The sequence below is a fragment of the Phytophthora sojae genome (genome assembly GCF_000149755.1).
Source record: "Phytophthora sojae unplaced genomic scaffold PHYSOscaffold_15, whole genome shotgun sequence".
NCBI lineage: Eukaryota > Oomycota > Peronosporomycetes > Peronosporales > Peronosporaceae > Phytophthora > Phytophthora sojae.
Window position 1 is genome coordinate 719,491 of NW_009258129.1, and position 24,562 is coordinate 744,052.

General features: G+C 54.5%; 12 protein-coding genes across 12 annotated transcripts; 4 read left to right on the forward strand and 8 right to left on the reverse strand.

Moving 5' to 3' along the window:
* Positions 1-47: 47 nt before the first annotated feature.
* On the reverse strand, positions 48-585 carry PHYSODRAFT_342112 (hypothetical protein; the record flags this gene model as incomplete). The annotated part of the gene is made up of 3 exons (XM_009540475.1): positions 48-250; positions 305-488; positions 529-585. The coding sequence occupies 3 exons, from the start codon at positions 583-585 to the stop codon at positions 48-50; spliced, it is 444 nt and encodes a 147-aa protein (XP_009538770.1).
* A 1,167-nt stretch (positions 586-1,752) lies between these two features.
* PHYSODRAFT_258137 (hypothetical protein) lies at positions 1,753-2,740 on the reverse strand (the record flags this gene model as incomplete). The annotated part of the gene is made up of 3 exons (XM_009540476.1): positions 1,753-1,889; positions 1,984-2,549; positions 2,700-2,740. 3 exons carry the CDS (start codon positions 2,738-2,740, stop codon positions 1,753-1,755), a joined length of 744 nt encoding a protein of 247 aa, XP_009538771.1.
* A 1,564-nt stretch (positions 2,741-4,304) lies between these two features.
* On the forward strand, positions 4,305-4,505 carry PHYSODRAFT_532523 (hypothetical protein; the record flags this gene model as incomplete). Its single annotated transcript, XM_009540477.1, has 1 exon — positions 4,305-4,505. The coding sequence occupies one exon, from the start codon at positions 4,305-4,307 to the stop codon at positions 4,503-4,505; it is 201 nt and encodes a 66-aa protein (XP_009538772.1).
* A 95-nt stretch (positions 4,506-4,600) lies between these two features.
* On the reverse strand, positions 4,601-4,936 carry PHYSODRAFT_397718 (hypothetical protein; the record flags this gene model as incomplete). The annotated part of the gene is made up of 1 exon (XM_009540478.1): positions 4,601-4,936. A coding segment is annotated over one exon (336 nt), but the record flags the coding sequence as incomplete, so codon positions are not given.
* A 482-nt stretch (positions 4,937-5,418) lies between these two features.
* On the reverse strand, positions 5,419-5,975 carry PHYSODRAFT_307603 (hypothetical protein; the record flags this gene model as incomplete). Its single annotated transcript, XM_009540479.1, has 2 exons — positions 5,419-5,492; positions 5,528-5,975. 2 exons carry the CDS (start codon positions 5,973-5,975, stop codon positions 5,419-5,421), a joined length of 522 nt encoding a protein of 173 aa, XP_009538774.1.
* Positions 5,976-7,861: 1,886 nt separating this feature from the next.
* On the reverse strand, positions 7,862-8,938 carry PHYSODRAFT_533223 (hypothetical protein; the record flags this gene model as incomplete). The annotated part of the gene is made up of 2 exons (XM_009540480.1): positions 7,862-8,461; positions 8,660-8,938. Coding segments are annotated over 2 exons (879 nt in total), but the record flags the coding sequence as incomplete, so codon positions are not given.
* A 589-nt stretch (positions 8,939-9,527) lies between these two features.
* On the reverse strand, positions 9,528-10,229 carry PHYSODRAFT_342116 (hypothetical protein; the record flags this gene model as incomplete). Its single annotated transcript, XM_009540481.1, has 1 exon — positions 9,528-10,229. One exon carries the CDS (start codon positions 10,227-10,229, stop codon positions 9,528-9,530), a length of 702 nt encoding a protein of 233 aa, XP_009538776.1.
* Positions 10,230-12,602: 2,373 nt separating this feature from the next.
* PHYSODRAFT_307605 (hypothetical protein) lies at positions 12,603-18,046 on the forward strand (the record flags this gene model as incomplete). Its single annotated transcript, XM_009540482.1, has 10 exons — positions 12,603-12,747; positions 13,349-13,879; positions 14,775-15,223; positions 15,627-15,756; positions 15,972-16,030; positions 16,085-16,321; positions 16,513-16,725; positions 16,814-16,879; positions 16,950-17,030; positions 17,108-18,046. 10 exons carry the CDS (start codon positions 12,603-12,605, stop codon positions 18,044-18,046), a joined length of 2,850 nt encoding a protein of 949 aa, XP_009538777.1.
* An 88-nt stretch (positions 18,047-18,134) lies between these two features.
* Positions 18,135-18,734, reverse strand: PHYSODRAFT_532679 (hypothetical protein; the record flags this gene model as incomplete). The annotated part of the gene is made up of 3 exons (XM_009540483.1): positions 18,135-18,269; positions 18,364-18,618; positions 18,702-18,734. The coding sequence occupies 3 exons, from the start codon at positions 18,732-18,734 to the stop codon at positions 18,135-18,137; spliced, it is 423 nt and encodes a 140-aa protein (XP_009538778.1).
* Positions 18,735-21,240: 2,506 nt separating this feature from the next.
* PHYSODRAFT_532467 (hypothetical protein) lies at positions 21,241-21,958 on the reverse strand (the record flags this gene model as incomplete). Its single annotated transcript, XM_009540484.1, has 5 exons — positions 21,241-21,357; positions 21,428-21,532; positions 21,602-21,673; positions 21,750-21,824; positions 21,896-21,958. The coding sequence occupies 5 exons, from the start codon at positions 21,956-21,958 to the stop codon at positions 21,241-21,243; spliced, it is 432 nt and encodes a 143-aa protein (XP_009538779.1).
* Positions 21,959-22,079: 121 nt separating this feature from the next.
* PHYSODRAFT_566404 (hypothetical protein) lies at positions 22,080-22,532 on the forward strand (the record flags this gene model as incomplete). The annotated part of the gene is made up of 2 exons (XM_009540485.1): positions 22,080-22,232; positions 22,320-22,532. The coding sequence occupies 2 exons, from the start codon at positions 22,080-22,082 to the stop codon at positions 22,476-22,478; spliced, it is 312 nt and encodes a 103-aa protein (XP_009538780.1). The 3' UTR covers positions 22,479-22,532.
* Positions 22,533-22,729: 197 nt separating this feature from the next.
* Positions 22,730-24,478, forward strand: PHYSODRAFT_551325 (G-protein beta subunit; the record flags this gene model as incomplete). Its single annotated transcript, XM_009540486.1, has 3 exons — positions 22,730-22,825; positions 22,926-23,093; positions 23,185-24,478. 3 exons carry the CDS (start codon positions 22,730-22,732, stop codon positions 24,370-24,372), a joined length of 1,452 nt encoding a protein of 483 aa, XP_009538781.1. The 3' UTR covers positions 24,373-24,478.
* Between the last annotated feature and the right edge of the window lie 84 nt (positions 24,479-24,562).

The window sequence follows — 24,562 nt, forward strand, 5'->3', positions numbered from 1 at the left end:
GTAGCGTAGCAAGGCAAGTCGACACGCCGAGTACAACGGAAGCCTAATCACGCCGAGTACAACGGGATGTTCCCACGCTCACCGTTGTTGTCATTCTTTATCGTGTACAGGAACAGCAGCCCCTGGGACGAGCACAAGATGTCCATGACGATCGGCAGCACTGCGCCCCAGTATATGTGGTCTGTGAGCACGAAGACGGTGGCGAACGGCTGCGTGTCGAAGCGTCTGTTGTGCTTCAGCCTATTGGGCACTGAAGTCCAGATATATAATACATGGTGGGGAAGTTCTTGTGCGGGTGGACTACCGTGGTGACCCGTGACCGGCGTAGTCCTTGTCCATGCCATCACGAGCTCGTCATCATGCTTGTCAGCCAGCGCGCATGGGTCATGCACATGCTCGTAGCGGGCGCACGCCGCCGCCTGAGCTCTGCTCAGCTTCCTTGCTACCGCCGTGGGTAATGGTGGCGAACGGATTGGCGCCTGCAGCTCCTGCAGCACGTCACGTGCCCGCGTCTTGCTGCAACAGCACGGCGTCTGAGCCGAAGGTGGAGTCGCGGTAGCCAGAGACGCTGCGGCTGCCGCGCATGGCTGGGAGGGAGGGGGTCTACGCAGAGCGTTCGTGAGCGCGCTCGTCCTAAGCGCGTGTCAGGCGCCCGCCCAAATCCACGCCGTCGCCGGTGCCTCTTACTCTGTGCTCGTGTGTCCTACCAACCGATCTGGCCGCATCCAAGGACGGTCCTGGAATAGGCGTGTCGAATGCGTGAGGTGACGGGCCGTCACTGACGGCAAGCAATCTGCGGCATGCAATAGCAATAGCGAAGCAGCAGAGCTATTCTAAGTAGACCTTCAGTAAGCGCACTTACCCCGATATCCGTGCAATACGACGCTAAAGCAGGGTCAATAGTTCAGCAAAGCAGAGTACCCATTTAGCTAAAATAATGCGGTTTTAAGCCAAATCCACTTTAGAAGGCTCACAGCTCATAGATACCCTATTTGGAAGAGGCCTCCTAAAAGGGCCTCCGTTTAATGGCTTTCGCACCCTTTGCTGGAGGCTACGTCCCTGAACTTCTATGAATAGTCACTCGGAACCGTCGGACATTGAGCCTGAAATGATCTTATACAGAGGTAAATTGCTGTGTTTTTGCCCCCAGGAGAGGCAACCATTAAACCTTTCCCTAGCCCTATCCATAAATTCATCGAAAGAAAGCAAATCAGAGCGATTTCATTATAGGGGGGGGGGGGCTTCGCCCCAATAAAATTATCATTGGCTTAAAGAATGCGAGGACGACATGTCGCTAAGGACAGGCCACAGAGAGAACACATGTCAACCAGCACGCAGACAGACATCAGGAGCGGCGCCAGCGAGCAAGGGGCGTCTGCGCGTGGGGGGAGGCGGGTCCCCCGCGGCAGCAGCAACTCAGCAAAGGCGCGCGGCATGCAGCTCCAGCATGGACTAAGGACCAAGGACATCGGCGAGATGATGAGGTAAGCACTGGGGAAGCTTGATAATATTGGGCTCACGTGTCTGACGTTCATTGGTATTGGTGTTAGTGTGTATGCATTAATGTAGGCTGTGGTGCGGCTGTTACGCTTGGTGTGCTATCCTATGGCGTAGCCTAGCTGTTTTGCGAGGTGAAGACTACCCAAAACTTGGTGTGCCGCGAAAACAGCTTAGCCTAGTTGTACTTGGGTAGTCGTTCCTCAATGGTAATATATGCGCTTGAACCTTTCGAACTATTGTCTTGTGCCTGTGTTATCTAGAAGTGAAGAGCTCTGCGAAGTCGTCGAAGTGGTCGGCGACGGCGGCGCTCTGGTGCAGGTTCCGAGTTTCGAAGTCGTCCACGGCCCTGGCCAGCTTGGTCTTCAATGAAGGTTCGACGGACAAGGGCTCTGCGGCGTCGGTTGTATGCGGCAACCATGTTCCGAGGCAGATTCGTGGCAGGCTCTTCAGTATGCTCCCACTCAACAAGGTAAACTCTCTTACCGTTTCTCATGTATGAGTTTGTGATTGCGCGGATGTTGTAGAGCTGCGGAGCTGTGGAAGGAGGAGCGGCCAGGTTCTCCGTCGGGACCCATTCGGCCTCGCTCGCCTCGCTGTCGTCGCGCCCATCGTCGGCATTGAGCACGCTACCGGTGCTAGTTGTGACAGGTAGACCGCTTGGAGCTGGGATCCAGACCACGTCGTCGTCGCTGAAGTCGTCACCAGAATCAGCGAGCGGTTGTGCAGCGTCAGCACTGGAGGCGGCGGTGGTCACCTTCACATCGGCGACGGCGATGGCGGCGGTGATCACCTTTTCTTCGGCGACGGCGATGGCGGCGACGGAGAACTTTTCTTCGGCAGCAGGAACAGCGGCGGCGGAGAGCTTCTCTTCGGCAGCAGGAACTGCGGTGGCGTCTTTCTCTTCTGCAACTGGACCAGCGGCAGCGTGCTTCTCTTCGGCAACATCATCAGTGGCAAGCTTCGCAGCAGTAGTGAGGGCGGGTGTGGCTTCAACAGCTGTGCTGGTGGGTATGGCTTCAGCGGCAGTGCTGGCGGGGTTCTCGACAGTGCTGGTCCAAGCGGTGGCGGCGGCGATAGTGGCAACGGCGCCCCATTCCCCTCAGCTCCTAGCGGAGTGTTGACTGGCGCGAGGTTGCCGTCAGCCTCGCGCGCCTGGGTCGACTCGTGGGCAGCTGCATGGGGTGCATTCGCGCCGGTACTGGGAAGATGTCGGAGGCTGGGGCGCCGCGAAGAGCGCCATGCCAGAACGTGGTGGCCTTCGATTCTACGACCAGTCTGCTGTTGCAACGGCGAGAGGACGTCAAACAACGATCCCTTGGGCTTGGAGCCTCGGTAACCTGGTCACGCAGCTCGTGGCGAAGGTAGCGTAAAACATCACCTGTAACATACGCGAGGGGGAACTCCTAATAAATGCTCTAACAGCGCGCTTGAATTTCTTCTATCTGAGGTGAACCATCGGCTTCGTGTTGGCGATTGCAAAATGGTGAATGTATGCCACAGTGGTTTGAATGTGTAACGAACCATGGGAAGTGTATTTGCTCTTATTTAAGCTCATTCCTTTAATAGGTTAAAAACTCCATCAAACTGTTAAGTCGCATGATTTCTCCAAACTCCCAAAGTGCTTCTAAAAACACTCCTTTGTCGTTTCAGGAGCAGGGTCGGCGATCTGGCCAAGAGCCAAACTTGCCCGGTACCGGGTAATGAACTCCTCTAGAGCTCCATCTCGATGAAGTGCGCGAAGTTGTTTCAGTAGGCCCTGCCGAACTTGCGCTTGATACCTCGCGCTTGAAGAAACTCATGCATATTCTTCTGAGCTGTGTTGCCAGCTTGCATGACACGATCCGCGTGCCCACCCGTGGTGGGGTCAAGGCTGAATCCCAGAGGTAGGAATAGCTTCATGAAGGCGACAATCTGCTTTGACTGAAGCGATCGTCACAGACTTCCCAGATGCGAGGGGTTTTCGTGTACCACTCAAACCAAGTTGCGGCTGCAGTCTTCGAGGCTGCGCGGACCTTGGGCTTAGTTGGCTTCATCGGGGTGTCCAAGGCCAATGACAGGTCGGTACGGTCAGTGATCATGTCTGGAGTTGAGCCGGCCTGGGAAGCAACTGCACCACCAACCGGCACCCGTTTTTCCAACTCTGCAATGCGCTCAGACTGCGCCTTGTTCGCTTCCACGAGTTGGGCAATGACTGCATTGAGATGGTTGGTCAACTGAAGCTCACGTGTGAAGGGTTTTTCTTCTTCTTCTCGGACGCATACAACATGCGACCAAGCCTGCGAATCTTCGTCGTCGTTGCAGAGTCGAATGTGGCAGCCGAAGGTATGATCGGGTTGTCGTTTGACGTCCAGTCGCTGAGTACTTTCGATATTTTCCTGTCCTCATTCGTGGTGTTGAAAACGTAGACAAAGGCCTTGTTGGTCGCCGTCATATTCCAACTGCCACGATCGAAGATCCATTGAGGACTTAGCGAAGCATCCGCGTTGGCATGCTGCGCACCGCCCCGCCGGAAAGAATGAGACGAGAGGCCACTTGAAACACCAGCATCAGCTTGACGTGCGCTTGCGACCTTGAGCACTCGATTGACGTACCCTTGCATTTTCAGCGGGGTAGACTTACGTCTCGGAGAAGTGGCTTCTGGCGTTGCATTAGCAGGTTCATCATCATCGCAACAGTTGACAAGCGCATCGGTAAGTGGCGTAGCCTCCGTTGCAGGCGCTTCATCTCCAACGTTCAGCCCCGAAAGGTGCTCAAGGTCGTGTACAGACGATACCGGGAATGTTTGCATCGCCAGTGCCATAGCGATGACGTGGAGCGGACACGTGATGAAGGCGCTTTTGTCTGGGAAGAGAGAGAGGCCTTGCTTCTCCGACGTTTTTGCTCGGATCAGGCGAAGGAACAGCACGTTGCCCGAGCCGACCGACAGGTTGCGCTTCTGGATAAACGCGAGATCGGAAGCGCGACCAAGCGCGTACCACATGATGGATAGGAGCGCAGCATCCTGATAATCCTTGGCAGAACTCGCATCGAAGTACTGTCCATCGATCAGAGAGCGCAAGTCGGCCTTGGTCACCATACCACCTTGCTGCCGTTTGAGGCAGTGCCGCTCCAAAATGCGACCCATCTTGAGTAGCCGCTGCTCCACAATGTGGCGGTGCTGGGGGAAATCCTCCAGCAGCCAGTTCTTGACGTCCCGGTAGTAGCTCATCACGGTGCTCCGCTTGCGTAGATCCCCGCTTCGGCCTCGAGCAAACGCGAGGTGCATCGCGAAGCGGTCCAGCGACTTCACGAGCACCGAACCACTGGTATCTGCCAGGAGGGTAGCGCGGATAAATTCGAGAGTGACATTCTCGGAGGCGAGGAAAGCCGTGAAGACGTTGACTGCTGTTGCTTGCGCACGCTTCGTGTTCTCTGGAGCGAGGTCTTGCAGGCTCATTGTTTTCGAGTCTAGTGTCGGTTGGCTTCTTGATATCCAGCAAATATGTGAATGACTTGCTTTTTGAATCGACGCTCAAATGACTGGCTGTCGCTGCCGACATTATGCGTCGGACACGTGTCGGTAGCCGTTACCCTACCCCTTATTGTGTTTTAATTGGCTAAAATTTCGCTGGAACACTGTATGATTTGTTAAAAGGCTTCAGGCGTGTTTCTATTGGCTCACAGGACCATACAAAAATCAAGTTTTTAGTGTATGCTATCGGCAGTTTGATGATATTCATCCCTGTGTAGGACAAACTTGTCCGGAAATCGAGGTCTGGTCCTTAATTTAAGGACAAATTTGATTGGGGCTAAAGACCTAGCGATTTAAAAAGCTCGGTCTTCAGCTTCGGCTTCTTCTTCATCATCATCATCTTCTTCTTCATGTTTTTCTTGACCGGGGCCGAAACCTGGTGGGTGATTGATTGTTTCTTGTTTGTTTCACGCGCCGCTTCTACCCGCGCCTTCTTCTTCATCATCATCTTCTTCATGTTTTTCTTGGCCGGGGCCGAAACCTTGTGGGTGATTGATTGTTCCTTGTTTGTTTCACGTGCCGCTTCTACCCGCGCCTTCTTCTTAACCGGCTTGATGTCCCCCTCCGACATTTCAGCTGGTTTTCTCTTCGTTCCCTTCTCCTTAACGAACCCTGGTGCACACGCCAAACCCTGTAATGCACACACCAACAATTCTTCATCCCGCACCACGCTGGACAAACGCGGCTTGCCTTGACCCGCCAACTTTTCATTTTGTTTGCGGAGATCCAAATCGGCCTTGACTATCTCCATCGGGTTCCAGGATGACAAAACCAGATCGATCAATTGCATCTGTACGGAAGTATTCATAATTTTCGTGTAGGAAATCGAGCGGGCGCAGTACGTGAACGCATTCGGTATCGGCGGGAAGATCTGTGGCTTTGGCCCGCTTGCCGCGCCAGTCGACTGTGTAGCCTTCTTCGGGGCAGCCTTCTTTCGGTCATCATTCGAAGCATCCACCACCATTTCCGTTCCCACCGGCGGACCTCTGTACTCCGCATAGATGAATTCCTCCGCGGCTTCTCGCAGGCGCATATAAACCCGAATCACATCGTTGCATGACTTTTGACGCAGGCGATTTCCCGTAGAAAACACACATCTTGATTGTGGCCGATTTGGAAAACTTGTTGTCGCGTACCTGTTCTTCACTTGGATCAAGATCATCGACACTTCCGTCACGTCAGCCTCAACCACCGACGCCGCCTCGGACTTCGACTCTGTGTCTGCATTTGACGCTGCGGTCGGCTTCGCTTTCCGAAACGTCGGAATCAACAGATCCGCTCCATTCTGATTGCAAGGAAAAATGCAAGTAAATACCACAGCGGTCTTCTCAATTTCCAACTGCACAAAATGAGAGAAGCTGTAGTGAATCCCGGGGAAGACATCACATCAGGGAAGAACAACACACGGCAGGGCGGATGGTGATCCGCTAGGAAGTTGAGCCTAGTGTATTGATCTAGTGTGTATGCCCTTCGAGGCAAATGCAAGAGTGAGATAGATCTCAAAGTGAACTGGGTCCGTGTCCAACGGCCTCTGGACACGAAGAGAAGTATGTAGTTGGCCATACAAGTTCCTAGTATGTAGAATCGTACCGCATACCAGGTACAGACACTGTGAAGTCTGACTGGCCATGAAGTGGTGGACCCATTACCTGGGTTCACCGTCGCTAGCAGCGACACGCTATCGGGTCCATGACTGCGGTGATACCAAGGTGAAACCTGGAATACACTACAGAAGCCCAGTTGCCAATCATCCCATTGCGACTCGTCTTGTGTTTGATCGCGAGAAGACGTTTTGCCCTTCTCCTTCACAGGAACTTCCCGTCCATCCTCTGTAGACACTAGCGTTTTCATGAAGTCTCCCACATTCACGAATTGACCTTTGAATGCGTTGTAATCTACTCGAAACGTTGAATCGCTCCCTGTTGAGCTCTTGTTCTTCTCGTGCATCACGCAGTTCTTGTTCTCCTCGTGGATCACGCGGGCGTCCACTGTTAGTAGCAGCACAATACGAGCAACCACCTCTCCAATGCCACCAGTATCAAGTGTTTCGTTCAGCAGCATCTTCTTCAGTTGCGGCAGAATGAACTCGTGCAGAAGCGTGGGCATGCCACACGTACGCAGCACCGAGCAACAACACCGGGTCCGACGCATAGCTGCTCAGGAGACCTTCGTTCGTGTGGTTCACAAAAGCGAGAACCGCCATGAAGTTTGCGACAACACGCGACGCTAACGGCGAAGTCGAATATCGACGCAAACCCAGTCTGCACAACATGGATGCGGCACCAAACATTGTAGTTTCGTCGTAGCTTTTGACGTTGTCGGGGTCACAGCTTACGTGCCGCCAGTCTCAACACGTCTGCCGTTCCTTCGCTGCCTTTTGCCGAGTTCCCACAGCGGACGACCCATTTGGACAATTGATTTCCAGTTCCCGCCATCGCTCTGGCAAATGATTGACTTGTACGCAGCTACACCCGAAGCATTATCCCACATGACATCGATCGTATCGGTAAGCACAAACGGCGGAAACATCGACTGGGGGCCGAGGGCATAGTTCCTGGAAGAAGCATCCATTGATAGGGGGGTATCAGGTCAGATACTTTTCCGTTTGTGTCCACCAGCAGTCCGAAAATTTTTCCCGTGAATCCTTTCATGCGAATCTCTGCCGAGGCAATGCGGTCATTAGCCGTAACTACACCTTTGCCCGGTCTAGCAAGGAATAAATTCAAGCAAAGTGGAAATTAAAATTTTGAAAACCCAAAAATCAAATTTGAGTCAAGCGAACCCAGATGCAAAGTGAGATTGATTTTATCCAAAGTGGGCAGACGCGAGAGGCAAGCCTCCATCTTACTGTCAGTAGACCATGTCTTGCATCAACTCCGCAGCGTTAACAGCATCGCGCGCGTGAAGCTCCATCTTCGTGACGATCGTGGGCGTGATGTGCTTGATGCTGGCGTGGGCAGCGCGCTCTAGGAAGCGCATGGTGCGCTTCTTGATAGTCACGAGGTTCCCGTCGACATCGGTCATGTTACTGCGATCGCAGATTGCTTCGCGATCTAACGCAAGGTGCTCCTTGATGCGTGCCTTAAGCACAGAGAAGCAACCCTCGATGGGGTTGCACATCGGCGAATAGGGAGCAAGACGGAGTAGCACCAAGTCGTCGTGTGGGGCCACGCGTTCCTCCGTCTGTCGGTGCGCAGGCGCATTGTCCAGGACCACCACGACCTTCTTGCCCTCGTAGTTTTCACGGAAGAACGCTGACGCCTTGACTGTGCGGTAGATGTCGTCGATGAAAGCCGCATTCTGTTCCATCCTGATGCTGCCTCTCTCCAGGCGGTACAGGACGACGCCCCTCTCCGAGTTGACGGTGCACTGGACCTGCAGGTTCGCATCTTTCGACGGCGGGAGGACGGCGGTAGCCCTCTTGCCCTTCTTGGCGCGGCCACGTCCACGCTTGCAATAGACGTTAAAGTTCGTCTCGTCAAAGTAGACGATACAGTCGCCATCGCGCTGGTGCTTCTTCAGGCTGCAGCCAAAGGTCTGGCGCTTGATCTGGTTCGTGGTGGAGTTGCAGGTCATGGGCTCGACTCGTGTCTGCTTCACCGTGTACAGCATGCCCAGCAGATGACGGCTGATGGTCGATGTCGAGACCTGTATGCCCTCGTCAACGATGAGCATGCTGCGCAATGTCTCCAAGGTGTAGGTGCAATTGTCGTTCAGGTACGACTCCACCCGCTCCTTCACCTCCTGAGCCACCTTCACGCTGCCGGCGCGGGCTCCGCCTCGAGGTAGGTCGTCGACTCGGCCGGTATCCACGATGCGGTAGGCCATCGACCGGGTGATCCCGTTGTTAGCGGCGACGCCGAGCCAGTCAGCACGCCCAGCGCGTTGGGCATCAAGAACATGGCGCTTTTCGGCGGAGGAGTGCTTGAGGAAGGAGGCTTGGGCGGACGTCTGCTGCGGTGGCGGTGGAATTGGAAGTGAGCTTCTTGATCTCGTTGGTGGCGTGCCGAGGCGCTCCTACTTCACTCCGTTTTGGCGCCAGAGCTCCAGGACCACCGATTCTGGCGGCACCGGCAACATTTGGCTGGAGCCCACCGAGCTGTTGGTGCTGGCTTCGCACCCTCTCACGTCTGTCCACTTTGGATAAAATCAATCTCACTTTGCACCTGGGTTTGCTCGACTCAAATTTGATTTTTGGGTTTTCAAAATTTTAATGTTCACTTTGCTTGAATTTATTCATAGCTAGACCGGGCAAAGGTGTAGAGCTCGCCGAAAAAGGAGGAATGAATTCAGCCCACTCGTTTGAGATGAGATCAATGTTCCAGCTTCATCCACAGCTAAAATCAACAGGTGCTTGGACATGGTGCTGTCCTTAGCGAATTTCTCGCAGCTTGCTTTCCACCGTTCGGGTTCCCTGCGACAGTCTTGCCTCTAGCTTTGCCAGCTTCTTTGCCAAATGTTTATCGAGACTGTCCGATTTCTGGAACATCACAAGCCACATGACCCGATCGCTCTTTCAGTGCTTCTGCGCGTATATGTAGATAGTCACGAGGTGGTTCGCGAGCCTTTCTTCAGGCACTTTGACTGAGGTGTCCTTCGGTTGATCTTCATCAAACAACCACTCCTGCAACCGGGGTGTTGCCTTCGGAAACCCAGTCGATTCCTTGAGACGCGTGCACACATAGAGGACTCCCATCGATCCTCCCTTCTCTTTGCTCGCCACCTGTGCCAGTTCCTGTACCCCGCGGTTCTTACCGGTGCCGGAGCTCTGCGTGATAGCCACATATGGTGCTTTAAAGTCGTTAGGGTGAAACTGATACTCCCTCCAGCTTCTCTCCACGTACGCTCGAAGTCTGAGATGAGCGGTGTCACGGGACGTGCTCTCAATGAACACGTGCTCGAGCTTTTCGAGAAGGGGGTCACTCAGTGCCGCGGAGGCGAGAGAATTCCTACCCAAATTGGCCTTGAATTTCTCCGTGACTCTGTGCGCCACATCCTCAGCGACGTGACAGGGCAGGTTACCGTACGTCCTCACAATGCTGGCTAACAATAGGTGCTCGAAGTCGCTGAGGTCCTTCTCGACGCGCTGCTTGATTTTGCTCTCTTCTTGTCTTGTAAGCTGGATCGTGCGCTGCTTGCTCCCCTCGGGGAGCTTTGGCTGCGACATCTTGAACACCTCGGCGCTGAGCAGCTCCTTTGTTGTTCTTGTGGCTTCCATTGCGCTTGCTAGAAGTGGTGACCAACGCTGAGATCGTACAGGGGAGGACTACCCTGTATAATATTGATATTGAATATGAATTACGAAATCACTATGTGTTGCGGGTATGGTTATTATAAATGTTATTATTTATATTTTTATATAATAAACTTAAGCAATATGACTGGCTCTGAGGCCCTTGTTCAGGTGGGGAATGTGTTCTGTGCTACAGTGCGGGCTAGGGCTTTTGGATTTGTGCTTGTGATTTTCAAAACGTGTGCTGGGCTTGTCCAAGTAAATTCCGGAGGACTTTATCTGCTGACCTCCCGTCATTTTAGAATCGCCACCAAGCACATATACCGAGTCCTCTCGCTAGTGCGTGAGCTAGCTGTAATTATACGGCAGGCCTAGCGTGAGGATACTTGGGCATGCAACAACACCTCGTAGAGTAGCCACTGGATGCACATATAAAGCATTTTGACGTTGCCATCGCCCACGGCAACGCACAGAAAGCATGGTTGTCGAGCACTTTGTCGGGCTTCCTACGGACTTCCTGACTCGGACTCTGATTGGCGTAGGAGGAGACAAACCTGCCTTGTCCTTGCCCGTGATTCCTGGCACAAATGTGCTCCCCAGGGAACACCTCGTGTAGGTGTTCTGGAATCGGAGCTCCTAGAACACGAACGAGCAAAAACTGTACGATTCACGCCAACGTTTTATCCAATCATATCGCTAGAAAATTTCAGACGTTCTCCACTTGAACAAGGGCCAGAATAATGGTAGTACTAGTGATGGAGCATCTCAGTCGCGTTGCTCCGTTGAGTTGCTTCGGGGGTCGACACCCTGCAGTGGAGTCTCCACTTCAGGCCGACGTCCCCATCCTCTAATTGATCTTATCAATCACCATTACTATTTTTTGTAGTGTAGTGAAGCAAACTTAGGGCTAAGGGCGTGTTGCAATTTAGAGTCTCAGTTTAACCCGTGCAGGCCATCAAACCAATAAGCAATTAGCAACACTGGTGGAGCTGCATGATGAAGTCTTCATTACCAGCAAATAACGTTACTATCTATCGCGAGGTCAAGATAATCAACGGCAAGTACACACCAGCAGCAAGAGAGCACTAATGATGCTGGACTATATCTCGCGAAACCCTAGATCACGGTTAACCGCAAGGGGTGAGCTGCAGCACCAGCGGTTCAAGATCAATTAGTGGTAGCCGACAGCCCAAAGCAAAATACATGTAGCAAGGGATAATTGTTGTTAAAAGTTATAATATTCAGTTTCGATTTTCCAGCGTACTCAATACAGCATCTCGGCTCCCGATGCCCGCCGTACTTCCTCTCTAGTGCTACATACCATATCACTTACCGGTATTAATAACACAATTTAAAAATTGTTACACTATCGCAAGATTCTCTATTCTATCGGCAGCAAGTGGTTGCGAGGAGCACAGCCAAAGCAAACCCGCGCGGGGTGCCCGTGAAGCATGTCCGCGTAGGAGGGCCCAGCAACTAGCAGGGCAGCGAACGAACCCGTCGTTGCGGCTTGGAGCTAGTTCCGTAGTGTGGGGTGCGGGCCTCCAAGGTATAAGGAGACCACCTGCGTCACTGCCAGGAGCTATCTGTAGGCTAAAGGCTGTAGCTTCACAGAGTATTGGACATGGTGAGCACGTATCCATGCAGGCAAGTTGAAGTGCACTCTCTTTTAGCAATTCTACCCTTCCTAGCACTAACTCACTCGTAGTAATGGATGCAAGCGCTGACTTGGCGCTCTAAATCAGAGTGAAGCCGAGGACTTGGTGGCGTTTTTTTTGCGCTCGGTGCGATCTAAAGTGTAGCAATTTATCTAAACCCGCGATTCGCTTCCCGATGCCTGTTTGATTAGCGTTTATGGTCGAGGCTAAATCGTGTCCCCCCACTTTAATGGCATCGACCCCTTCTCAGAAGGGGTCACTCCAGGTTTTACGCAGTTAAGCGTGTCTATGGATCAAGAGAGGGTTGTTCAACCGAGGTTTTTTGCGCAATTTTTGGCCCCGGGAAGTGATTCTAGATGTAAACCCTAACCGTTCATGTCTCAGATTAAGAGAGGCAAGTAAAGAGAGGTAAGAAATAGAGTAAAGAGGAGTGATAGATGATTATAAGTGGGGACTTCGTCCCCAATTATAGTATTATATTTATGGTAAGTTCGGTTGGGGTATTACATGTACTATTCCAAATAGAACTACTACTGTGATATTGTATTATATATTAATAACTACAAACTGCAACAAAACTAATGTGTGAGAAAGAACGAAGATCGAGGACGCCGATGACGCCCCCGCTTCCCCGCAAGCCGAGAGCACAAGACCAAGAGTGCCAACCCTGGAGGAGCTGCTCAGCGCCGAGGTGTTCAAGATGTCGCAGCCAAAGCTCCCCGAGGGGAGCAAGCAGCGCACGATCCAGCTTACAAGACAAGAAGAGAGCAAAATCAAGCAGCGCGTCGAGAAGGACCTCAGCGACTTCGAGCACCTATTGTTAGCCAGCATTGTGAGGACGTACGGTAACCTTTCCCTGTCACGTCGCTGAGGATGTGGCGCAAAAGGCAGCAAAACGCCTTCAATCTGCTTTGATTAAGCGAAACACTCTCCACCGTCTCCCCATGGAGCCAAGCCAGCTCATGTTCAAAAGACTGGAGTGGGCGTTCACCGAGACGGAATATCGTGGCACCGCGCCCGGAAGGTTTCGAGCCTATGTGGAGAGATGCTGGACGGAGTACCGTCTTCACCCTGACGACTACGAAGCTCCTTGTGCGCCCATCACGCAGAGCTCCGGCTTTGGCAAGAGCCGACTGCTGCTGGAGCTGGCACGGGCGACGAGTGATGACGACGGAGGGTCGATAGGGGTTCTCTACATATGCGCGCGGCTCGAGGAATCGACCGGGTATCCTAAGGCAACGGCCAAGCTGGAGGAATGGCTGTTCGAACGAGACTTGCTCGACTGCACGTCTATGAATCAGCTTGAAGACAGACTCGCCGACCATCTCATGACTATCTACATCTACGCGCAAAAGCATTGGGATGGCGGTCGGACCAAGTGGCTGCAGCTGTTTACGCAGCCTCGACCGCTCGATGAGCATTTGGCGACGAGACTCGGAAAGTTAGAGAGAAGACTGCGCAAACCCCCCGAAGAGTGGGCGGCAAAGTGCGAGAAATTCACAAAGGACGACGCCATCTCCAAGCGGTTGGTGATTCTGGCCGTGGATGAAGCTGCAATGTTGATTTCGTCTCAAATGAATGGACTGAATCCTCTGCGCCTGATTCAGCGAGCTCTGGTCAAGGCCAACTACCGCATTGCCTCAATCGATACTCGCGCGAGAGGGTTTACTGGAGGAATTTTCGGAGTGCTGGTGGACACGAACCCGCAAGTGTGCAAGCTGGGGCGAGGCGTTCACAAGGGCGACGCGTTCTTGCGGGATAGTTCTTCTCGGTACTCCACCGTGGGCCCCCAGTCGCCGTTCCCGCCGTTCGTGCTCTCAGATACGATGGATGTCTTGTGGAAGGAGGGCAATCTTGCACCAAACACAACTGCAGTGGATGATGGGGTAGCTGCGTACAAGTCGATCCTTTCCCAAGACGACAGGATGAAGCACCTCGTAGCTATGGGCCGTCCTATGTGGGCTGGTATCTTCAAAGGTGGGAGTGACGGGACGAGCGATGTGCTGAGACTCGCAGCGCGTAAGTTGCTCGTGGGGTGCGACCCGGACAACATCAACAGCTACGACGATGCTACCATGTTCGGTGTCGCGTCCTTGTTGTGTCGACTGGGCGTTCGTCCTCGGTCTTCTTCGCCACTAGCGTCGCGTGCCGTCGATAAGTTTATGGCCGTTCTCGCGCATGTGAACTGCGCGAACGTGGGCTACGTGACCATCTACGCGTCGGATCCAGTGCTGTCACTCGGTGCCGCGTATGTGTGGCACGCGCATGATTCAGTTCTCCGCCGGTTTATTCTCCCTCAGCTCAAGAAGCTGCTGCTGAACGAAGAAGTCGACGTTGGTGGTGCTCTTGAAACCGTGGTGGCTCGTGTCGTGTTGCTTCTGGCAGTGGACTGGTGCGTGCTGGAAGAGGAGAACAAGGGCTTGATTGCAGCAACGCCAAAGCTCCAGTTAAACTACCGTACCTTCAGGGGTCAGTTCGTGAATGTAAGGTTGTTCATGGACGGGGTGGAGATTCCTGTGAAGGAAAATGGCAACACGTCTGCCAATAAGAAAACGCGAAAACAGTTGAAGAAATGGCGATCGCAATGGAACGACCGACTGGCAACTGGGCTTCTCGCACTTCGTGACGTTGGAACATGAGCCGACAGAGCACACGCTGGGGTTTTTGATTGGGCGCTACGCCGCTGGAATTTTCACACACAACCAGCATGGGGTCTATGTGGTGATTCCGATGTTTCGGAAGTTACAGTCGGGGGCCGATGCATCACATCAAACGATGACGGGTGATGAAGACACGATGGATGTGTCGATGGTCTTGATTCGAGTGGAGGATAGCAGCCGTCACTGTGGTGAATATGACGAGCGGACCACAGCCAAGTTGTCGCCTGCGAATGTGTTTTCGCCAGAAAATCCGCTGCATAGGAAGTCGTGCAGTCAGGTGATTCGCGCCTGTATGCGTCTGCAAGAAGAAGCCTCAGAAGAGTTTGTTTATGCGGAGCGCGTAGAAGGCGACAACCCCACACATTCAGCTCTGCGCTTGGGAGCCAAGGTGGCGAGTTCAGGTACGCGTAAGGCCTCTTCACTATCGTACGCATTTACGTACTTCGTTTGCCCTATTTCCAACCCGAAGATCGTAGACCCAGCCACGGGCAGGCAGTTGATGGATCTGGTGTCGTCGTTTGGCCACCCGGTGGACCTGGTCGAGGGCGATTTAAGTCTGCGTAGAGAATTCGCGGACCGGGTCAGGCGAGAGAGGAGGATGCCGCCTTTGTCGAAATTAATGGGCGATGCTGAATTGAGGACGTGTGCGTCATTGGCGTTGGTGCGAGCGCCGGGGCCCGTTCAAGGGCAGCGAATGGCGAAGCGAAGCATACCAGAAGTTCCGTCATTCGATGCTAAAAGCCGCCGGAAGAAGAAGAGGAAGAGTAGCGTCAAGGAAAGATGATTGCGATTTTTCACTACGCGAAAGCTAGCAGGCTTCCATCAATCGAGACGATCTCTTAACCAGAAATATTCCATTTCGACTTGAAGCATGTCGTTAAGCCTAACGGAGCTGGTGGGTGCGGAGGTCTTCGCGTTGCTGCAGCCTAGGCTTCCAGAGGGGAGCGAATATCGGGTTGTTCAAGTGGCGAAAGAAAGATATCTGCTTGCGATAAAGGCCCCAACGCTTGTGGAGTGTGCTTCAGGGGTATATCTACCGCGTTTACAGTGAATTCTCGTGACAGGACATACTGGACGTGACGCAGAAGGTGGCGCCAAAGCTCGAGGCTGCTTTATTAAGTAAACGGAGCTCTCTTCTCTACTCGTCGGAACTCGATCGTCTATTCGAGCAGCTCGAGCGTGCGTTTATCCGAAGTGAGTGAGTATCGTGGCACCGCTCCTGCCAGGTTTCGAGCCTATGTGGAGAGGTGATGGAAAAAGTACCAGCGCTACCCTAACAAGTATACGGCGCCGGTTGTGTCAATGGTACAGAGCTCCGGCTTCGGCAAGAGTCGACTCGTACGCGAGTAAGCACTGACTACGAGCAAAGAGGAGGAAGGATCCATGGGAGTACTCTACACATGTCGTAGTCTGGAAGGGTCCACCGGCTACCCATTGGCAACACCAACGCTGCAGCAATGACTCCTCGGTGCGGACGAAGCTGCGCTGATCGACCTCATGGTTACTATCATCTACGCATTAGTGGCTCAACCTGTTCACTCTACAGTCTCCAACGATAGAGCAGAACTTGAGTCTCGAGTTGAAAAAGCTGGAGCGTGAGCTGCGTGGAAGTCACAGAGGATGGCAGTCAAAGTGCGAGGCATTCGCACAGGACAGCGCCAAGTCCACGTGGTTGCTGCTCTTGGCTGTAGACGAAGCTGGACTGTTGCTCCGCTCTGAGAAGAACGAGCTGGGTTCCTTCCGTCTCCTTGGGCGGGCTGTGAGTAAAGCAAACAACCGCATCGCCTCGTCAGAAACTCGCTCAAAAGGGTTCACAGGAGGCATTTTTGGAGTGTTGCTTGATACAAACGCGAAGGTGGTCGACTTGGCAGCTCCGTCATCGTCCTCCCGGAACTGGTGTTACCACCGTGTTTTGGAACAAATTGAAGTTGAATCTTGTCGTCTTTTGAGACACAAATGTTGCGCTACCTTCGTGCGACATTCTTCAGGCCCCGAGCCAATTCCGGGCATGAGAGGACCGAGATGAAGCTGCTCAAGAAGCAGATCAGCGAGAAGGATGGCGCCGGCTCCGTGGTGCTGCGCGCCGAGGAGCCCGAGGACATGTGGCACATCTACAACCTCATCCACGTGTCCGACTCGGTCAAGACCACGACGATCCGCAAGGTGCGCGCAGCTCCAGTCCGACGCAACACTTGCCCTGCCCTCGCATATCGTACTTAATCGAATGTACATCTCGTTATGGCCCCTGTAGGTGGTGAAGGAAGGTGTCACGGGCTCCACAAGCAGCCAGCGCGTGCGCATGACGCTGCAGATTGAGGTGAACTACTGTACTTGCTGGAAACATTGAGATCAGAGCTGATGATTAGGGGGTGGAATGGAATGTGTAGGTGGAGCAAGTCAACTTCGACCCGGTGCTGTGCGTGCTGCGCATCAAGGGCAAGAACGTCATGGAGAGTCAATACGTCCGGGTACGCCCCATGCCAGTGTCCGTGCCATATCGTTCTGTGAGGGACTGCCCCACTAATAATGCAGTTGATGCGTGCAGATGGGAGCGTACCACACGCTGGACCTGGAGATGAACCGCGACTTCACGCTGGCCAAGAACTGCTGGGACGTCATGTCGCTGGAGCGCATCGAGATGGCCTGTGATATCGCCAAGCAGGCCGAGTTGGCGGCCGTGGTCATGCAGGTCGGTCTGGCACACTTGTGCTTGATCAAGGGCGACATGACGGTCATTCGGGCCAAGATCGAGACGAGCGTGCCCAAGAAGCGTCCGGGGAGCTCGGCGCATGCCAAGGGCACGGAGAAGTTCTACGAGAACATCGTGCGCTCGATCCGGCAGCACATTGACTTCAAGCTGGTCAAGTGCGTGCTGCTCGCCAGCCCGGGCTTCGTCAAGGATGACTTTTACAAGTTCATGATCGAGCAGGCGGTGCGCCAGGACGACAAGCTCATCCTGGAGAACAAGCCCAAGTTTGTGCTGTGCCACTCGTCCTCTGGTCACAAGCACGCTCTCGATGAGGTCCTCAATGACCCGGCGATTCAGTCGCAGGTGGCGGATACGAAGGCAGTGGAGGACGTCAAGTGCCTGGAGCGCTTCTTCAACATGCTGCACATCGACCAGGACCGCGCGTACTACGGCTACAAGCACGTCGTGCGCGCCAATGCGAACATGGCCATCGAGACGCTCATGATCACGGACGCCCTCTTCCGGTCGCAGGACATCGCCACGCGCCGCAAATACGTCGACCTGGTGGAGAGCGTGCGTGACAACGGCGGCACCGTCCGTCTCTTCAGCAGTTTGCACGTGTCGGGCGAGAAGCTGGGCCAGGTGAGCGGCATCGCTGCTATCCTGCGCTTCCCCATGCCCGAGATCGACGAAGAGGATCAGGACGAGGAGTCTGATTCCGATTCCGAGGAGGAGGACGACAAGGAGGACGAGAGCGGCGTGGGCGACCTCTCCGTCGAGGCTTTGGGAATGTAGAGCGAGGGCTGTCAGCAGATAAACAAAAGCATACACAACCAAATGCACAAAGCTATAGGAGGGGGAGAGAACAGAGCACAATTACCGCTTAGCTGGCCGTGTTGTGCTGTACGACGAGGTTCGACACGCGCTTGTCGAACGTCTGCGACGTGAGCCGCTCCCCCAGCGGCGCGAACGGGTTCGACATGGCGTTCACGTACAGGCGGTGCACCTCCGCGAAGAACTGCAGGCAACAGCACAGCACAGTACAGAGCACAGCAGCATTAGCCCCGGCAATCGATAGGGCTGTCATCGTGGCAGTAGCAGTAGTATCTCACGGGTCTGAGCTCCGACTCGCGCACTGGCGCGTCCTGCAGCACCACGACGAACTTGACGGACGTGTTGGTCACGTAGCCGTAGACGCGGTAGTCCTCGATGGGCCCGAGGAAGCCCAGGTACATGTCGTCCTTGGAGCTGGAGATGCCCGCGCCGCGCAGCTTCTCCTCGATCACGTCCAGCGACACGTGCGCGATGTAGTGGAAGCCCAAGTCCTCGCCCTCCTCGCCGAACGTGCGGATGTACAGGGGGCTGTTCTACACGGCAAAGAGGAATATGACAGTTAAGAGGCTGTGGGCTGTGGAGAGCGGCCTGGTGGGCGCCCAGGAAGGGCCCTTACGGCGGCGCCGATGACGGCGACACAGGCGATCATGGCTGCTTGATAATTGGAAAATGTTGCGCAAAATGTTGCGTGAAGGACGGAGCGGTACACTGTACCAAACTGACGTGGTCTATTGAGTTGAAGTTGAAGCTACCAGGTAGCGTCGTCTTCGCCTTCGTCTGCTGCTGCGTCCGAGTCTCGGCCGGTGGATGGTGGCGTGTAGTCTGGCGTGTCGTCTTCTGCTGGACTACTGGCTGCTGATTCTCGAGCGGAATTTTGGCTGCTTCCTGGCTCGCTGGCGCCCTCCTCGTCGGCAAACGTTGGCGTGCCATTCCCTGACGAGGCCTCTAGCTGTTCTTGATCCACTGCGAGCTCGGCATTGATCGGGGTCTGTGCGGACTGCTGAGCGTCGGTGACTTCCGTGACGCTATCGATTGGCTCGCTGGCGTCTCCTGTGTGAGGGTCCAGATTCCACACAGTCCTGTCATTTTCATCTTCTCCCTCATTCGCGGCTGGCATATCTACTGGGTCAGTAGCGGTTCCAGCATGAGGGTCCAGATTCCACACAGTCCTTTCACCTTCACCTTCGCCCTCATTAGCCGCGATACTTTCAGGCATACCTACTGGACCGGTTGCGGTTCCACTGGGATCCAGATTCCAAGCGTTGTTCTGGTCTACTTCGGTGCCAACAGTTTGGCCATCGGACTCGATTTGTACTGAATCATCGAGTCCGCCATCGCCATCAGTATTTGCTACCTCTGGTACGCGCGAATCTTCGCTGTGCACAGGCTCTGTAGAGCCGTCGTGGGCATGGGCATTGTCATCAGCAGGAGATGGTGATGAAGATGGCGGGCTCGGGCCCAAGTTCCAGGCACTCGATTCGGTTTCATTAGTTGTTGTGGGCTCTGCAACGGATGTGATGTCCGGGGAGTCTTGAGCAACAACGTGGCTTGCGTCCGCGCTAGTGTTTCCCTCAGCTACATCATCTTCGACAAACTCCGGATGGGTTTCTTCAGTATTATCGCTATCTTCCGGAGGTAAGTCAGGACTCACGACTACGTCAGCTACAGGATCTGGGTCTAAATTCCAGACTGGCTGCTCCTCTTCATCATCCTGGGTGTCAGTAGGCTCTGCTGCCGGTGAAGTTGCGGCTGGTGCAGATGATGGAGTGGGATCTAAATTCCACGCATTTCTTCCTTCAGTGTCATCAATCCCTTTTGAGTCATCGTCTAGCCCACTTTGCACTTCAGCTGTGTAAGGAGTATCCACAGGATTTTCATTTGTAGGAATGGAAGGACTTGGATCCAAATTCCAGGCATTGTTTGTGTCGTCGTCCTCGCTCGACACCGAGTTTTCTTGCTGAACTACAGCTGCGGGCTCATCATCGTTATCGACACCCACCTGATCACCCACCGAAGTATCTGAGGCAGCAGCATGCGGATCTGCATTCCAAATAGTCTGCCCACTGCCAATTTCATCTTGGGAATTTGCTTTAGGTGACGGTTGATCACCCTGATCATTTTCTCGCGAGTTCGGATCCAGGTTCCAAGGGCTATGTACGGGATCCGCTTCTTTTGATTTTGAAGTCACATCATCCTCACTACCGTCGAATTCGTCGTCTTCGTACACCTTTTGTTTCGAATGCATGTGCTCGTTCTCTTCGTTACCAACCGAAATATTCCAGTCAGTGTGTTCTCCACAATCAAGATCGTTAGAAATATGGGCTTCTTCCGCCCCCACTTCCTGACGACTAACTGGGCCCTCGCCCTCATGCTTCTCGTCACATCCAGTTTGCTCAGTTTTGTTGGATATCTCTTCCAAACTTGGTTCTTTGGTACACGCGGTAACTTCACTCGCCGAATTGTTCTCACCGTCAGCTTGATGGTCAACATTTTGCTCCATCTCCTCAATGCGTACTGCATCCCCCGTCGCAGCGTCATCCGGTTGATTAACCTCTACATTTACACCTTCAGCGCTGGGCGATATAGCTGGGTCATTGTCTTCCCCAGTATCATCGCTAGCTTCTTCTTGCTGAGATCTCGCACTGTCGATCTCGAACTTTACGTGCCTGTTATTGTGCTCGATTGTTTGAAGTTTTTTCGCCTCACGAGCCGCTCGAATGTGCAGGTTCTCCTCCAGTTCACACTCAACTTCTAGCTGAGCAAGTCGCACCTGCTTGTAGTACTCAGCTTCGAGCGCCTTTCGCCGTGTCTTGGATACAAAACCCTCTCGATGGTTAAGCTTAGTGAGCGGTACAACACGGACTTGCCCCGCAGAACTCTGTGAGGAGTACACTCTGGTTGCAGTCAAATTGTTCGAAGCACTTCCCGACGTCCTGCTACCGGGGCTTTCATCTACAACGAGGCTCAGTGGGTCCAGCTTGGTATTCTTCACTAGCCCTCCAGAGCCGTTAGTAGGCAACGGCACGGACGAGACCTTTAATTTGCCCGCGATAGTCGGCGAGCTTGCCGTGGCCTCCAACTTGGCTCGGAGGCGTCCGATCTCCGTATGACACTCGTCGATTTCTGCCTCCAGCTCCTGGAAACGAAGGAATTTGCTACCATGAACGTGAGTGTATGACCACCAAATTGACACTCAAAGGCACGCACCTGCTGTATCGAAGCCGGTCGAGCTCTCTTCTTCGTTCTTCTGCTAGTGCTTCAGCCGTCGCAGCCTATCTAACCAATGTTGAAACGTGTGTGAATCCAGCACGGCAGATATCAACTTGCTCAGCTGTACCTTACCCTCTGCATGCACTCCGACACAAGGCGGTCGATGAGCTCCTGCTTGCGGGTCTTCGTAGTCTTGGCATCTTGCGGTGACCGCAGGATCGCAAACGCAGCTTGCAACTAATTACATAAGCAGCCCAGTGAGACGCTGAGTGGTGCAGCAGGACACACATAGAACTCGTGCCGTACGCCCTTGTCTTTCTTTCGCAATGTTTCCTGTAGCCGGCGAGATGCAGTCTTGAGCTGTATCACCAGCGCGTCCTGCTCATGCATGACCCACAATCGTTCAGTATTCACGGTAAGCAGCCGACATACTATGCTAGCACATTGCACCAACCTTTTCCGTCAACTGCCTCTTCACTAGTGCGAGCTCCTGCTTTGTATTTTCCCACTCTCGCCACCCGTCGTCCAGCTATCAGACAAGAAATACCCACAGCACATCAGCACGACCCCCGATCGAGCTGAGACTGCACCAAGGCGCACCTCAATCTGCTGGTACGGCGTCACCTGCGGCTGGCTGGCGTTGCCTCCTCGCCGCCTCGCCATTGTGATGCACTATCACTACGTCGTTTCGCGCCCCTGAATGTAGCCATTTCGGAAAGATCGAAACCTGGCGAAACGTCGCGATCATTGGGCATTCGCATCACTACCACTAGACTCGACGGGCATGGGGGAGGCACCGAGCTGGCAGCACATGTGGGGGGCCAAGGTCAAGATGCCTTGTGACATGGAGGACGACGTGCTGGAGGACGCCATCAAGCACGTCACGTCGCGGCTGGCCAAGTACGACACGGAGGAGTGGGAGAAGAACGGCCTGGCGGTGAGGGAGGCGGCAGCGTTCTGCTGCGTGATATGCAGCAATACAGTACTGATAGCTATGTACGTGTGTGTGCTTGTGTGTTGCCAGGTGTGCGAGGAGATCAAAGCCCACTTGGACGAGGCGTGGGACCCGCACTGGGTCGTGTGCATCGGCCGCAACTTCGGCTCGTTCGTGACGCACGTGACGAGGAACTTCGTCTTCTTCTACTACAACGAGAAAGCAGTCATGATATACAAGGCAGGCTAGGCGCAATATAGCGTAGCGATGCGGCCAAGCAAGTAAGTACACGTATTTCTCTCGAGTGGGTATCCATCCTTCTGTTAGCAAGGCAACATGCACTTCAACTCGGGAGTCGACTTTTGACCAATCAGCGAGGCGGCGACTGCGGCCCAACAGTTTTTGACAGTCAGAGCGCCATTCCATTCGCCGCCATGGCCACGCACGTCGCCAAGAAGATGAAGCTGGAGCACGAGCCCGTGGTCGCCGTCGACGCGGCCATGAAGCCGGAGGAGCCCAACGCCAGCGACAGCGAGGACGAGGGCGAGGAGGACGAGGCCGCCACGTCCGCCATCGCCCAGTTCCAGAGCGAAGACGTGAGTGCCGGCCGGCCACATGGCTGCGTGTCAATTCATCAATGGGACGATTGTGAGGTATTTAGTCGCTAACTCTACTGGGTTTTAATGCTGTCGACAGGGCACCAATGTGGGTCCGCAACTGGAGATCCCCATGAGCTCCAACGTGAAGCAGATGGAGGAGCTGGTGAACGAGCTGCTGCAGAACGGCAAGAACCGCGTGCCCTACTCGCTGTTCATCGGCGAGACGGAGGTCACGACGTCGCTCAAGGCCACAGTGGAGGAGCTGGTAATGCAATGCAGTAGTGGAGCTGGATGAGGTGAAGGCGGTCGCTGATAGTTTATTATGCTGTGGTGTGATGTAGAAATTGTCGACGGAGACGGCGCTGACCATCACGTTCCAGCCGCTGGCAGCGTTCCGTGTGCGGCCTGTGACGCGCTGCAGTGACACGCTGCAGGGCCACTCGGAGGCAATTCTGCACGTGAGCTTCAGCCCGGACGGAAAGCGGCTGGCCAGCGGCGGAGGCGACGCCACCGTGCGCTTCTGGGACACCAACACGTGCATGCCCAAGCACACGGGACGCGGACACAAGCACCACGTGCTGTGTACGGCGTGGTCGCCCGATGGAACGCGCTTTGCCTCGGCCGACCGCAACGGTGAGATTCGGCTGTGGGACCCGCTCACAGGCAAGCAGATCGGCCAGCCCATGAAGGGCCACAAGCAGTGGGTCAACTCGCTCACGTGGGAGCCCATGCACCGCAACGCCACGTGCGAGCGATTTGCGAGCTCCTCGAAGGACGGATCGATCAAGGTGTGGAATGCGCGCACGGGCCGCTCCATCGCCTCGCTGTCGGGCCACACGGACTCGGTGGAGTGCATCAAGTGGGGAGGCGAGGGTCTGCTGTACAGTGCGTCTCGCGACCGTACCATCAAGGTGTGGGCCATGGAGGGCGAGCACGTCGGCAAGCTCGTGCGCACGCTCATCGGCCACGGCCACCGCATCAACACGCTGGCGCTGAACGTGGACTACGTCTGCCGGTCGGGCCCGTTCAGCCACAACACCGAGAGCTTCGCGTCGCGCGAGGAGATGCAGCAGGCCGCGCTGAAGCGGTACCAGGAGGTGCGCAAGGGCCAGCCCGAGCGCTTGGTGTCGGGCTCGGACGACTTCACACTGTTTTTCTGGGAGCCGTCGGAGAGCAAGAAGCCGCTGGCGCGCCTTACGGGCCACCAGCAGCCCGTGAACCACCTGTGCTTCTCGCCGGACGGCCGCTACTTCGCAAGCGCGAGCTTCGACAAGAAGGTCAAGATCTGGAACGGCCAGAACGGCAAGTTCGTGGCCACGCTCACGGGCCACGTCGGCGCCGTGTACCAGGTGTGCTGGTCCAGCGACTCGCGCCTGATCGTGACGGCCAGCAAGGACTCGACCGTCAAGGTCTGGGAGCTGAGCGAGCCCAAGAACGCCAAGACGACGCTGTCGGGCCACGCCGACGAGGTGTACGCGCTGGACTGGAGCCCCAACGGCGACATGGTGGCGTCGGGCAGCAAGGACCGCACCATCAAGATGTAAGTGTCGCTCTGCGATGTTGTTGCTGTTGCCGTTGAAGCTGGCAGTACCGGTCACTAACCCCCCTCGTTTCTGTGTCATTTTTTGTCTTTTCACAGCTGGAAGCACTAGACCCGCACTAATTTGCAATAGACTGTCATCCACAAATCGTACCCTTTCACAATTAATACCGTATGTCCTCCTCCCTGTACAA